Source organism: Phalangium opilio, unplaced genomic scaffold (genome assembly GCF_054372755.1).
Source record: "Phalangium opilio isolate 3A_F unplaced genomic scaffold, DU_Popi_V2 ptg000352l_1, whole genome shotgun sequence".
Lineage (NCBI taxonomy): Eukaryota > Metazoa > Arthropoda > Arachnida > Opiliones > Phalangiidae > Phalangium > Phalangium opilio.
The window spans coordinates 2,555,047-2,566,723 of record NW_028324228.1 but is presented as its reverse complement, the minus strand read 5'-3'; the positions used below and the strand labels follow the sequence as shown (position 1 = coordinate 2,566,723).

The window sequence follows — 11,677 nt, the reverse complement described above, 5'->3', positions numbered from 1 at the left end:
ATTCAAATAGAAAGATCGAGATTCCTTTGAATCGTGAAATTAAGTTCCTTTGTTGTTGAGAGTTGGTTCTTTGCTCAAACTGAGAAAGGTCCAAATACATGAGCAATGCAAATTTGTGTTTCGGTGGGTCAGCTGTCTGATTATTTCATAAATATTAATATTCTTTGAAACTAGTTCTATCTGGGGTTGAGATTACAAGCGGTTTGCCACGCTGCTATGAATTAAGAAAACTTTGGGACCGAGTTAACTATAGCTTACAAACTTATGTTTTCAGTTTCATAATCGATTACTCAATGAACGAAGATCCTTTGTGGAAGGGGATTTTCTACGTTTTCCTTTACGGTTTGGCCGGTCTTGCGCAATCTTTGTTGCAAGAAGGCAGCGCCATTTTCCACACCAAACTTGGACTGAGGCTCAAATCCGCCACCATGCATGTTTTGTACAAAAAAGTAAGTTGGTTTTTTCGTGATAGTGGGACGCTAGTTCATTGACGAATTTCGTCGAAGCAGACATTTCGCTTGACGAGTAGCGATCGACGTGACCTGACAATGGGCGAAATACTGAACACTATGTACGTCGACACGAACAGATTCCAAATTCTGTCGCAGCAACTGGGCGTCTTGTGGTCGGTCCCGGTACAATTAGTACTGTGTTTCGCCTTCATGTATCGAGAACTGGGCTATTCAGCCTTTGCTGGAATCGCACCTATTATAGTTCTTCTTCCACTGAACTATCTCAGCACCAAGAAATGCAAGGAATTGCAGGTAAATTTTATCCAAGTAAATCACAACTAGACCATAACGTGAACTAATGGCATATATTCTGGGAGAGCGGTAGCTCTCTTAGACAAGACTTCATACTGCCTTTAATGTATAAGGAGGTTTTTTGATTGGATGTAACTTTTTTCGTATTATGTTTACTGTTTTGAAAATTTCCACTAAACTACAATCCGGGCCCTTAATATGTGGTTAGAATTTCAAAATGATCCACCCATTAGTTTATTTTATAAAAAAATAAAGTTGCTTAGGGTGGTTTTCATTTCCATAAAATTAGTGTTTTTGGTGAAAACGTTCAAATTTTCCCATAGAAATAACATGGGAGTTTTTCTCCATTTTGCCCATTTTGTCGCAACCGTTTTGAAATGAAATATTCGTTTCTTACGTTTGGGAACGGTTTTATATCAAAATATCCACCTTTTTCTAGGAATGTATTTAAGGTTTTTGAGAAAAATTAAGTTTAAGTGCTACATTTCATGTTTTTAAGCATGCTTTTACTTACGTGGTTGCACCCTATATGCCGTACTGTTGGACTAGATTAGCTATGAAAAATGAAAGGTAATTAAGCTAGATTACCTATGAATGGTAATTAAGCTAGATTACCTATGAATGGTAATTAAGCTAGATTACCTATGAATGGTAATTAAGCTAGATTACCTATGAATGGTAATTAAGCTAGATTACCTATGAATGGTAATTAAGCTAGATTACCTATGAATGGTAATTAAGCTAGATTACCGATGAAAAGTAATTAAGCTAGATTACCTATGAATGGTAATTAAGCTAGATTACCGATGAAAAGTAATTAAGCTAGATTACCTATGAAAGGTAATTAAGCTAGATTACCTATGAAAGGTAATTAAGCTAGATTACCTATGAAAGGTAATTAAGCTACATTACCTATGAAAGGTAATTAAGCTACATTACCTATGAAAGGTAATTAAGCTAGATTACCTATGAAAGGTAATTAAGCTAGATTACCTATGAAAGGTAATTAAGCTAGATTACCTATCAAAGTTGATTAAGCTAGATTACCTATGAAAGTTGATTAAGCTAGATTACCTATGAAAGTTGATTAAGCTAGATTACCTATGAAAGTTGATTAAGCTAGATTACCTATGAAAGTTGATTAAGCTAGATTACCTATGAAAGTTGATTAAGCTAGATTACCTATGAAAGGTTATTAAGCTAGATCACCGATGAAATGTAATTAAGCTAGATCACCGATGAAAAGCAATTAAGCTAGATTACCGATGAAATGTAATTAAGCTAGATTACCTATGAAAGGTAATTAAGCTAGATTACCTATGAAAGGTAATTAAGCTAGATTACCGATGAAAGGTAATTAAGCTAGATTACCGATGAAAGGTAATTAAGCTAGATTACCGATGAAAGGTAATTAAGCTAGATTACCGAAAAAAAGGTAATTAAGCTAGATTACCGATGAAAGGTAATTAAGCTAGATTACCGATGAAAGGTAATTAAGCTAGATTACAGTTGAAAGGTAATTAAGCTAGATTACCGTTGAAAGGTAATTAAGCTAGATTACCGATGAAAGGTAATTAAGCTAGATTACCGATGAAAGGTAATTAAGCTAGATTACCGATGAAAGGTAATTAAGCTAGATTACAGTTGAAAGGTAATTAAGCTAGATTACCGTTGAAAGGTAATTAAGCTAGATTACCGATGAAAGGTAATTAAGCTAGATTACCGATGAAAGGTAATTAAGCTAGATTACCGATGAAAGGTAATTAAGCTAGATTACCGATGACAGGTAATTAAGCTAGATTACCGATGACAGGTAATTAAGCTAGATTAACTATTACATGTAATTGAGCTAGATTACCGATTACAGGATATTGAGCTAGATTACCGATTACAGGATATTGAGCTAGATTACCGATTACAGGATATTGAGCTAGATTACCGATGACAGGTAATTAAGTTAGATTACCGAAGACTGGTAATTAAGCTAGATTTACGATTCTATGACATGTGTCGGTGCACAAGTCTAAGACATACGTTGGTGCACAAGTCTAAGAAATGCGTTGGTGCACAAGTCGAAGACATGCGTTGTTGCACAAGTCTAAGACATCTCTTGGTGCACAAGTCTTAAGGCCCATTTACACTAGACTAAAATCTTACGTTCACGTCGGCGAAGTCGCTTTGTTCGCTTCATTAGACTGTTCACACTTGTCAACGACTACGTAAAATATTCGCGGGTTTAAGGTTGAAAAAATTCAATTTAAAATCCTAAAAAATAGCCGAATCGCATTCCAATAAGGACAAGGTTCAAACTGAGTAGAGCCCTAGAGCACGTCTGCCGTCTGCTAAAGAAAAGGTGCTAAAAAGAGGTGCTGCCATCTCGACACTGACCGACGAAATTGAATTTTTTCAACCTTAAACCCGCGAATATTTTAAGTAGTCGTTGACAAGTGTGAACAGTCTAATGAAGCGAACAAAGCGACTTCGCCGACGAGAACGTAAGATTTTAGTCTAGTGTAAATGGGCCTTAAGACATCTCTTGGTGCACAGATCTATGGAATCTTTTTGTGCACAGACCTACTTAATCTTTTATGCACAGACCTACTTAATATTTTTGTGGTATAACTACCGTTTTCTCTGCGATTTGCTTGTGAAAATGACGGGATAGCAAATTGAGTTTGGCTGGACGTTGATTGCCAAGGCAAGCAGTCAGGATTGAAGTTATGTAATAGATGGTTGGTCAGTTCAAAAGCTTTAACTAATGAAAGTGCAACGCTCTAAAACATTTTCTCTAATAAGGTTTCTAAACTATTTTAGTTAATATTAAGACTGAAGTAACAGATTTTAATAAAAACCGTCGTTGTAAACAAATTTGGAAAAAAGTAAGAGATAAGTGTAGAAAATTAATTGCTTGAAGTTACAGATATTCAGTTTTCACTTTTGAACAAATGATTATAAAACCTCTATTATTTGAAAAAATTCTTATCTTAGTTTTTTCACCAAAATTTCATTTGGGAAAAATATTTTTCAACATTATTTACCCTAGTATTTTGCTCTCAATATTAGCTTTAGAATAAGGCTTCTTCAAGAACTTTTGTAAGGGATACAAGCTTGATACTACGTTTTACTTTCGACTGACATGGTCGTTAAGAAGGTTCAAATACTTGCATATCTGAAAAAATTGAGATTTATGAGTTTAATTTTCATATTTTTAAATGGGAAATATTGCGAAGCGGAAAGTAATATAGGCATTATGATTGTGATGTAGATATTAGTTTCGAAAAGATCTGCAGATTGATCGTGATTTTTAAGAGCTACACATCACGTCAATTTTCGAAACTTCGAAAACTTTCAAATTAACGAACACTTTTTGTTTTGATACGGTTTTTACTTTATGAGCTATTAAAATTTTTCTGTCCATTTTATTCCCCTTAAAGGGCTCAACCTAATTGTAAATATTTGAGAGAAAATAAATGGAAAACGCGTATTATTTTTAAAATGATATAATGTAACATGCTAAAATAATTTTACTAAACTAATTTTGGTGAAAAAAGTAAGTTAATAATTTTTTTAAAATAATTGATGTTTTATAATAATAATAATAATAATCTAAGCTTTGCCTATGAAGGGATTTCCACACTAAGCCTGTGGCTTGTTTACATAATAAAAATAATAATCTAACTTTATTTCGTGTCCATAACACCCAGTGGGCTATATTTCAATGGGTCACGATTTCAATGCATAGAGAGGTGGTGGCTAGCCCCTATACCACAGCTAATCGACAGCGCCCTATACTAACTATTACCATTAACCTCAGCAAGTTTTGATGGAAAGGAGAAACCGGGTTAGACCGCGGAGGAAAACTCCTTTAACAAGTGGGGAGAGAACTTGCAAACTTTACGCAGAAGGGTTTGTTCCCATTTTTTTCACCCGGTGCCACAGTCCGGGATCGAACCCGGGACCCTCTTGCTGCGAGGCGGAAGTGCTAACCACTTCACCACCCCACCATCATCATGTGTTCAAAAGTGAAAATGGAATATCTGGTACTTCAGGCAATTAATTTTCTACACTTAACTCTTACTTTTTCCCGACTTTGTCTACAAAGACAGTTTTCATTAATATATATAGTAATTACAAGCTTCAGTAAATCTCATCAATGAAATGTTAACAGCGATTTGTAATAAGCTTTTACAAATATTCACATTCAAAAAATGTTGCCGGCGGAACGTAATCTGCAAAGTTTCTTGTAAATTTTTACGTTCTTGGAACTCGCGTGTTAGCTACAACATAAGAATATTTTCAATTACTACAATATCAAGATCATCAGTTTCTGTGAATGGTGTCTTGAATTATCTTGTTTTATTAGATTGATCTGATGAAGCTGAAGGACAAGAGAATGAAAATGATGAGCGAAATCTTGAACGGAATCCGAGTCTTGAAGTTGTACGCCTGGGAGAGATCATTCCAGAGAATCGTTCTTGAAATTAGGAAGAAAGAAATTGCACTCATGAAGAAACAAGGCCTCTTCGAAGGAATAAACCTGTTTATATTTGCTCTTATACCGGTTTTGGTACGAACGTAAAAAAAAATCACAAAAAGTAGATTACTTGGATTCTGTGGGCACGTAGACCAGGGATAAGGGAGGTGATATGGATTGGAAATGATGAAGGGCGACCCGCGGCACCGTATCTCTCCCATTGTACCTCGCGCACGCCCCTACCCTTCGGTAGGCGATTGCTGAGTGCTGCCGCGTAGCGCTCTTTTATATGTACAAGAACTAGCTTCTATTTTTAAGATAGAGGGAGCGTCCTTTACAATTTCGTCCGGTGCGACCCTACCTAACCGCGGAGGATGCTGGGAGGACTACGGTGCCGTAGGTGGGGGTACAGAGGCAACGCTATAGGTATGGGGGTTTCCACTCCATTCCTCTCTCCTTCAAGCGTAGACGTGTAAAGAATTCAGCCTCGTATCAGTTTCTCATCCAAGCGTTCTCACTCGCTTCAGTAGCATTGCGCCGAATCCCAATCAACCGAACCCAATCCCATTGCACCGAAAAACCCGCACTTTGCGGATTAAGATTCGGTCCATGGGGATAAAACCATTTTACCGAAAAACCCGCACTTCGGGTTTTTCCCGATGAAATTTAAATAAAATCCGGAAAATTAAATTAACTTAGAGCAATTTAAGGCCTACGTAAAATGAACAATAGATCCAAACATTCTCTAAATTATTATTTTAAAACTAAGGATTTTAAGACCAAAATAATAATAAATCGGCAATATATGACATAATAAAACAAATTTCTAATATTTATTTATTTTTTTATGTTATATTCATCATGAAAATACTTTTAAGCCAGCCGTTTTAATATACTAAAAGTGTATAACTGCTCCAAAGTGGAAGAGACGTCCTCTTAACCAAACCTAACCAAACAGTAATTTTTTGGAAAAGTCATATTGTTTGGAAAAGGCGTAACATTGTTAAGTGATTTATAAAATATTACTAACGTATCTTAACCAAATAGTGGCATTTCCAAGGCAGTAAAAATGTATTTAAAACGGTTTCATTGAAAAACAACATAAATAGAAATTAAACTATATAGCATTTTTGGGGTCGCTTATTTCAACAAATAGCGTCGTTTGAATTGTAAATACCAAACCCGCCGTTGGGATAAATTCTTTAAAAACATTGGCGGGACTCGGTCTAATGGGAATTAGGTTTAATGGAATTCTGCGCAAAGGGAAGATACCTTCTCGCTCGGCTCAAAGAAATCTTTACGCAGGCTCAAGAAAGGCGATAACGCCACATTTCTGCGATGAAATAAGACCGGGGGTCAAAGTTGGTTGTACTGTTGGTCATCATGTCTTTTTTTTAAACTTATACTCGCCAGGGCTTAAACACCCTTTCACGTCCATATTGATTTTAACTTCCCACAAATGCTATTTCTTAATATTTAGATCACTACACCGTGTTTCGCCATGTACGTATTAATTGACGACGATAACGTTCTCACCGCGAGGAAAGCTTTCGTCTCCTTTCAGTTGGTTCGATTATTAGCGACGTCAATGCTTACGTTTCCAGATTTAGTAAATACCCTAGTTTTGGTAAGAACGAAGTCAGGGAGGGTCAAAGATAATTCTACTATTTGTTTCTCCTAAAATGTTATCCGGTAATGGAATATTTGTAAGAGTCTAGATTTTTGAAAATTTGCACTCTTTGTCGTGTTTTGGTACATAATTTTGAATATTATCAAAACTATATATGAAATAACTAAACGTTTGTGTGTTGTTGCCACCTATCTATCGTAGAAGTCGGTTGTGTTCTTGTGTAATCAATGAACTAACAGATTGTGAGCTAAGACTAATCGATTATTGTTTAAATATTCAAGACATAAATATCCGCGTCCAACAGTTCAGGCCGAGGCGTGGAAATAGAATGCCAATTGTTACGATATTTAGATATTAAATAGATATAAAATAGACTTAATAGTTTTTTATCTGCTGGCCTATTACAACATTTGGTCTATATTTGTTATATGTACGTAACAAAGTCAATGACAGACAGTTTTAGTTACGTTAATTGAAAATGTTAGTTTTCAATCCAACTAAAAAAAAAATGTAATGCGGAGACTATTAGATTTTATCTAACGAATCAACGAACCAACGAACTCTAAAGGATTGAAAACCAGTGATTACTAGATTAGAGTAAAAGTGAGAGTTTTCAATTACCGCGACTTGAAGTAGGACGGCTTAAAAGGGGGTAGGAAATTGTGGAAACGGGTATGAACAGACACCTTGGACTAAGTAAAGCTTTACAGGAACTAGACACTCTAGCCTTTGGTAAGTCAATCCAGTTTGGCTCATAAAAGCCATTGAAATAAGGGGTGAAGAAAAGACTACTTTCCCTCGTTTTCCGTAAATTTGTTACACATCCAGTTTACACTGCGCATGCGTGACTTTTCAAAAAATCAGGAGCCTTCACGAGTGAGATTTGTAAACGGGAGATTAATACATTTAAAGAGAAAACTAATTTCTAAGAAGCGGGCTGGATAAACGGAAATTTAAGTTTTCATTTAAGAAATTAGGTATGCAATAACGGTTAAACACTGTTTTTTCCCAAAATGCAAAAATGATTCTCGATACTTTGACCCCACTTATGTGCAAGGCGTTATATTTGTTCCTTTTGCTAAGCCTTTGACCAAGTTTGATTTTCAAAAATCGTTTCGAATAATGCGCGCACGCGCGATGTAGAACAAAATAATACACGTGCTATCTTGTTTGTCCGCCAACCTTTCATTTGTTCCCGCTAGATGCGCTGGAATCACCAATGGCTTTTGTGAGCTGCGTTTTTTATGGACTGTCTTGTCCCGGAAGCGAAGTTTCTATTATTAGTCCAAGCTGGCACTCTGTCGCCTGGTTGATCGAGACCTTTGGTTTTCATATATACTTATGTTATTATCCATCATTTGATTGGTATCGTTCTACCGTAAAAGGAAGTTTCGAAATTATAGTTGGCGTTCAGTATTGAATCCTACAGTATTGTCACGTTGACCTTCCCTTTAGTTGAAAAAAAACTCAAAATGTTGTAGATCCTCTAAGTAATTTTTTACAGACATACGTCTCGGTAAGAAGAATAGCAAACTTGTTGAGTCGTGGAGAAACCCAGCATTATGTGGAGCAGATGGCTAGTGACGCCCAATATGGTACGTCAATTAATTAGAGGCATTTGAAAAGGAGATGGCTCGCTAAATATATCCGGCAGCTATTCCTACGCAAGCGGATGAATTTCAGCTCTCAATTTATTATGGGTAAAAGGTAGAAGCGCGAACTTGAGAGCGAAAAAGAGACAATCCAGAGCATTGGTATAAACCGATAATATCCTCTTATAATAAATAATCAGGTTTATTCCCATAGTGGCTTTATCTCGCGGGTTAAAAGGAATTCCGGCTCAGCGCAATAATCAATTCTAAAATAAACCCCGCAAAGACAACATTTATCTCCTTCTAAAATCTTACTTCTAAAATAAACCAATGAACGTGTCGTTCTTAAAGAGGAGAGCCTGAAGTCGCTTTATGAAATTGTTTCCGTATATTCTTAAACTAAAAACTGTTCAATATTGACCAGTATTAAGATGAATTTATTTCTTTGAAAATTTCAGCGATTGAAATTCAGAAGGGAACGTTTCATTGGAACCTGGAAGATCCGGCAGCGGCATCTCTTCAGGACATCAATTTGAAAGTTTCCCGCGGCTCCTTGGTGGCCGTGGTGGGTCCAGTGGGTTGTGGCAAGTCTTCGCTCTTGTCCGCTCTGTTGTCCGAAATACAGAAGGCTAAGGGGGAGGTGCGAGTGGCCGGGAGAGTTGGTTATGTCACTCAACAACCCTGGATCCAGAACGCTTCACTCAGACAGAATATACTCTTCGTCGATGAAATGGACCAAGAAAGATACAACAACGTCATACACGCATGCGCTCTACAGCCGGACCTCGACCAACTACCCGCTGACGACGAAACAGAGATCGGAGAAAGAGTACGTATTCATAGTTCCGCAGATGGCTGCTTTCGTTAGTAGTGTGTTCGTTTACTAATTTTCCATGATAGGGTATCAACTTGAGTGGTGGTCAGAAGCAAAGGGTCAACGTGGCAAGAGCAATTTATCGGGATGACGATGTCTATCTCTTCGACGACCCGTTGGGGGCGGTTGACTCGCACGTGGCCAAACATCTCTTCAACGAAGTCATCGGACCAAAGGGATTTCTTCGAAATAAGGTAACTAACGCTACTCTTAAAATTTCTATGAAAACGCTTAGCATCCATTAAACTAAATGTGGTTCTTGTCGTTTCGTTTAAATCTGAATAGTAGTTGAATAAGGAATCGCGGAAAACTTCTTGTTTCTTTACTGTGAAAAAAATTTCAGCTGACATCTATTGTATAGGCTTACATATTTATCTAAGCTGAATACATTTTGATTTAAATCCGTCCAACTTCAATAAAAACAGTTTTACAGGGCCGGTAGGCCCCTGTGCATAAGACCTGACACCGTCCCTAAATGTTATAAATTGATGCTGTAAGTGACTAGCTAGTAGTTTTTGCAAAAAACCCTTTTGAGTCGCTCGCTTTTGAAAGTTGATTCTGTTTGGCATTTCTTTGCTCGCTTTACAAGTAGCTTTTCAATTTGTTACAGACGAGAGTTTTGGTGACGCATAACTTGAGCTTCATCCGAGAAGTGGACGAGATCTTCTTCATGAACAACGGACGAATCATCGAGAGGGGAACCTATGACGAAATCATGAGTCGTCAGGGAATGGCCAGAGATTATTTCGCGCAACATATGAGTGACCTGAGCGACGAAAATAAAGAGGAATCATCGTGAGTAAATTTCGAGCTATAACTACACCATCACGGCCGGTACGTAGTAGAAAAGCGAAAGAGCTTAAAGTCATAGAAGTTAACCATAACCGACCGAATTTTAGTGGACAACGGCCATGTGGCGTCTACTCTTTGTACAGATAGCCCTTATTTTAATTTCTTGAATTGATCCTTTCAAGTTGAAACACGCAACCACCGACAGGGAATGTTTGCCACTAACAAAATAGGCCACGAAAGATAGGCTAAAAAAGGACTTGAGAGGGAACATTTGAACATAAAGATGGAAATTGGTACATGGGTAGTTTTTGACCCAACAAAAAATATACTAAAAGTCCCCTACTGTAGAGTACGAGATTTTGCCCCCATCTTGGAAAATGGCCGCCGGGAATGCCAGCTACAATGTATTCCGCACTTTTCTTGAAATATTATAAAAATTATTGCACATTATGATTGGAACCACATGAAAATCATAGTAAAATTTTACAGCTCTACGTTCGATTGTTTGGTCGCCATATTGGAAAATGGCCGCCGTGAATGCTAGGTACAGTATATTTCACCTTTTAGATGAAAAATTATGAAAATATAGAAACCATTCATTGGATATATTGGCCGCCATGTTGGAAAATGGCCGCCAGGAATATCATTTCTATACCGTATATTCCTCAAAAATTATGAAAATTGATAAATATTATGTATAAGACCGTCTGAACATAATACTAAAATATTGAAGACGTACTAACTATAGTACGGGCACCATGTTGGAAAATGACTGCGACAAATGTTAAATACATTTCAAATACATATATATTAATAAAAAATGTCTTAGTGGACAAAGACTAGAAAAAGTAAATGATATGAGAACAAAATGGAATGACCGAAATACCGATATTAAATTTTTTCAGTTTAAAGACATGATTATAAAACATCAATTATTTGAAAAAAAAATACTTATCTTCGTTTTTTTCACCAAAATACATTTGCATTATTTTCGAAAGACGGATTATCCATTCTATATATCCTTTTTGGTATTAACAGTTTTTGAATGAAAAGGATTAGAATAAATATCCGAGTATGGATATGGGTTATTTTTAAAGGTTCCTCTTTTCGAACTTGTAAGCGGGCTTGAGTTTTCCGTCTAAATGTTAGTAAATTTTTGCCTTATCAACAGCGCGCTCACAATAAGACGTAGCTAAAATTAAACTACAGCCGTACATTCGAAAAAATACGTTTTATTCAGGAACCAAAAATCACGTCCTTACATTTTAAAAACCCAAGACGGACTCTCCTCTCTCTCCGTGGTCATTCAAGCTCGACCCTTTTCTTACCCCGGTGGTCCCCTTCCCAAGGTAGTCCGGTACACGCTTCTTTATTTACTTTTTTTTAAGAAGTCCCATTCACACGTTACAAACTTAAGAGAAAACGTTGTTTAAAACGACTAAATGCAACCGAAGGAAGAAATTTTATCTTTCATCATGATTGACATTTTAAACGTCGCTTTAGGGTGCTTTGGTTTTGCGCCTGCATTTATACGACCACGATTCGATTGGG

The 11,677-nt window shown here is 36.7% G+C and overlaps 2 protein-coding genes across 3 annotated transcripts; both read left to right on the top strand.

Moving 5' to 3' along the window:
* The first annotated feature begins 280 nt into the window (after positions 1 to 280).
* LOC149602854 (multidrug resistance-associated protein 1-like) lies at positions 281 to 8,646 on the top strand. The gene is made up of 5 exons (XM_089860377.1): positions 281 to 449; positions 510 to 764; positions 5,128 to 5,331; positions 6,719 to 6,865; positions 8,373 to 8,646. The coding sequence occupies exons 1-5, from the start codon at positions 294 to 296 to the stop codon at positions 8,478 to 8,480; spliced, it is 870 nt and encodes a 289-aa protein (XP_089716503.1). The 5' UTR covers positions 281 to 293; the 3' UTR covers positions 8,481 to 8,646.
* Positions 8,647 to 8,829: 183 nt separating this feature from the next.
* Positions 8,830 to 10,705, top strand: LOC149602853 (ATP-binding cassette sub-family C member 1-like). 2 transcript variants are annotated; one of them, XR_016377037.1, is made up of 5 exons: positions 8,830 to 9,289; positions 9,361 to 9,528; positions 9,945 to 10,419; positions 10,475 to 10,530; positions 10,616 to 10,705. XR_016377037.1 is itself a non-coding variant. In XM_089860378.1 (3 exons), the coding sequence occupies exons 1-3, from the start codon at positions 9,191 to 9,193 to the stop codon at positions 10,131 to 10,133; spliced, it is 456 nt and encodes a 151-aa protein (XP_089716504.1). In that variant the 5' UTR covers positions 8,830 to 9,190; the 3' UTR covers positions 10,134 to 10,466. The 2 variants fall into 2 exon arrangements, 1 of the variants encoding a protein (XP_089716504.1); XM_089860378.1 differs by lacking the exons at positions 10,475 to 10,530; positions 10,616 to 10,705 and having other exon boundaries at positions 9,945 to 10,466.
* The last annotated feature ends 972 nt before the right edge of the window (positions 10,706 to 11,677 follow it).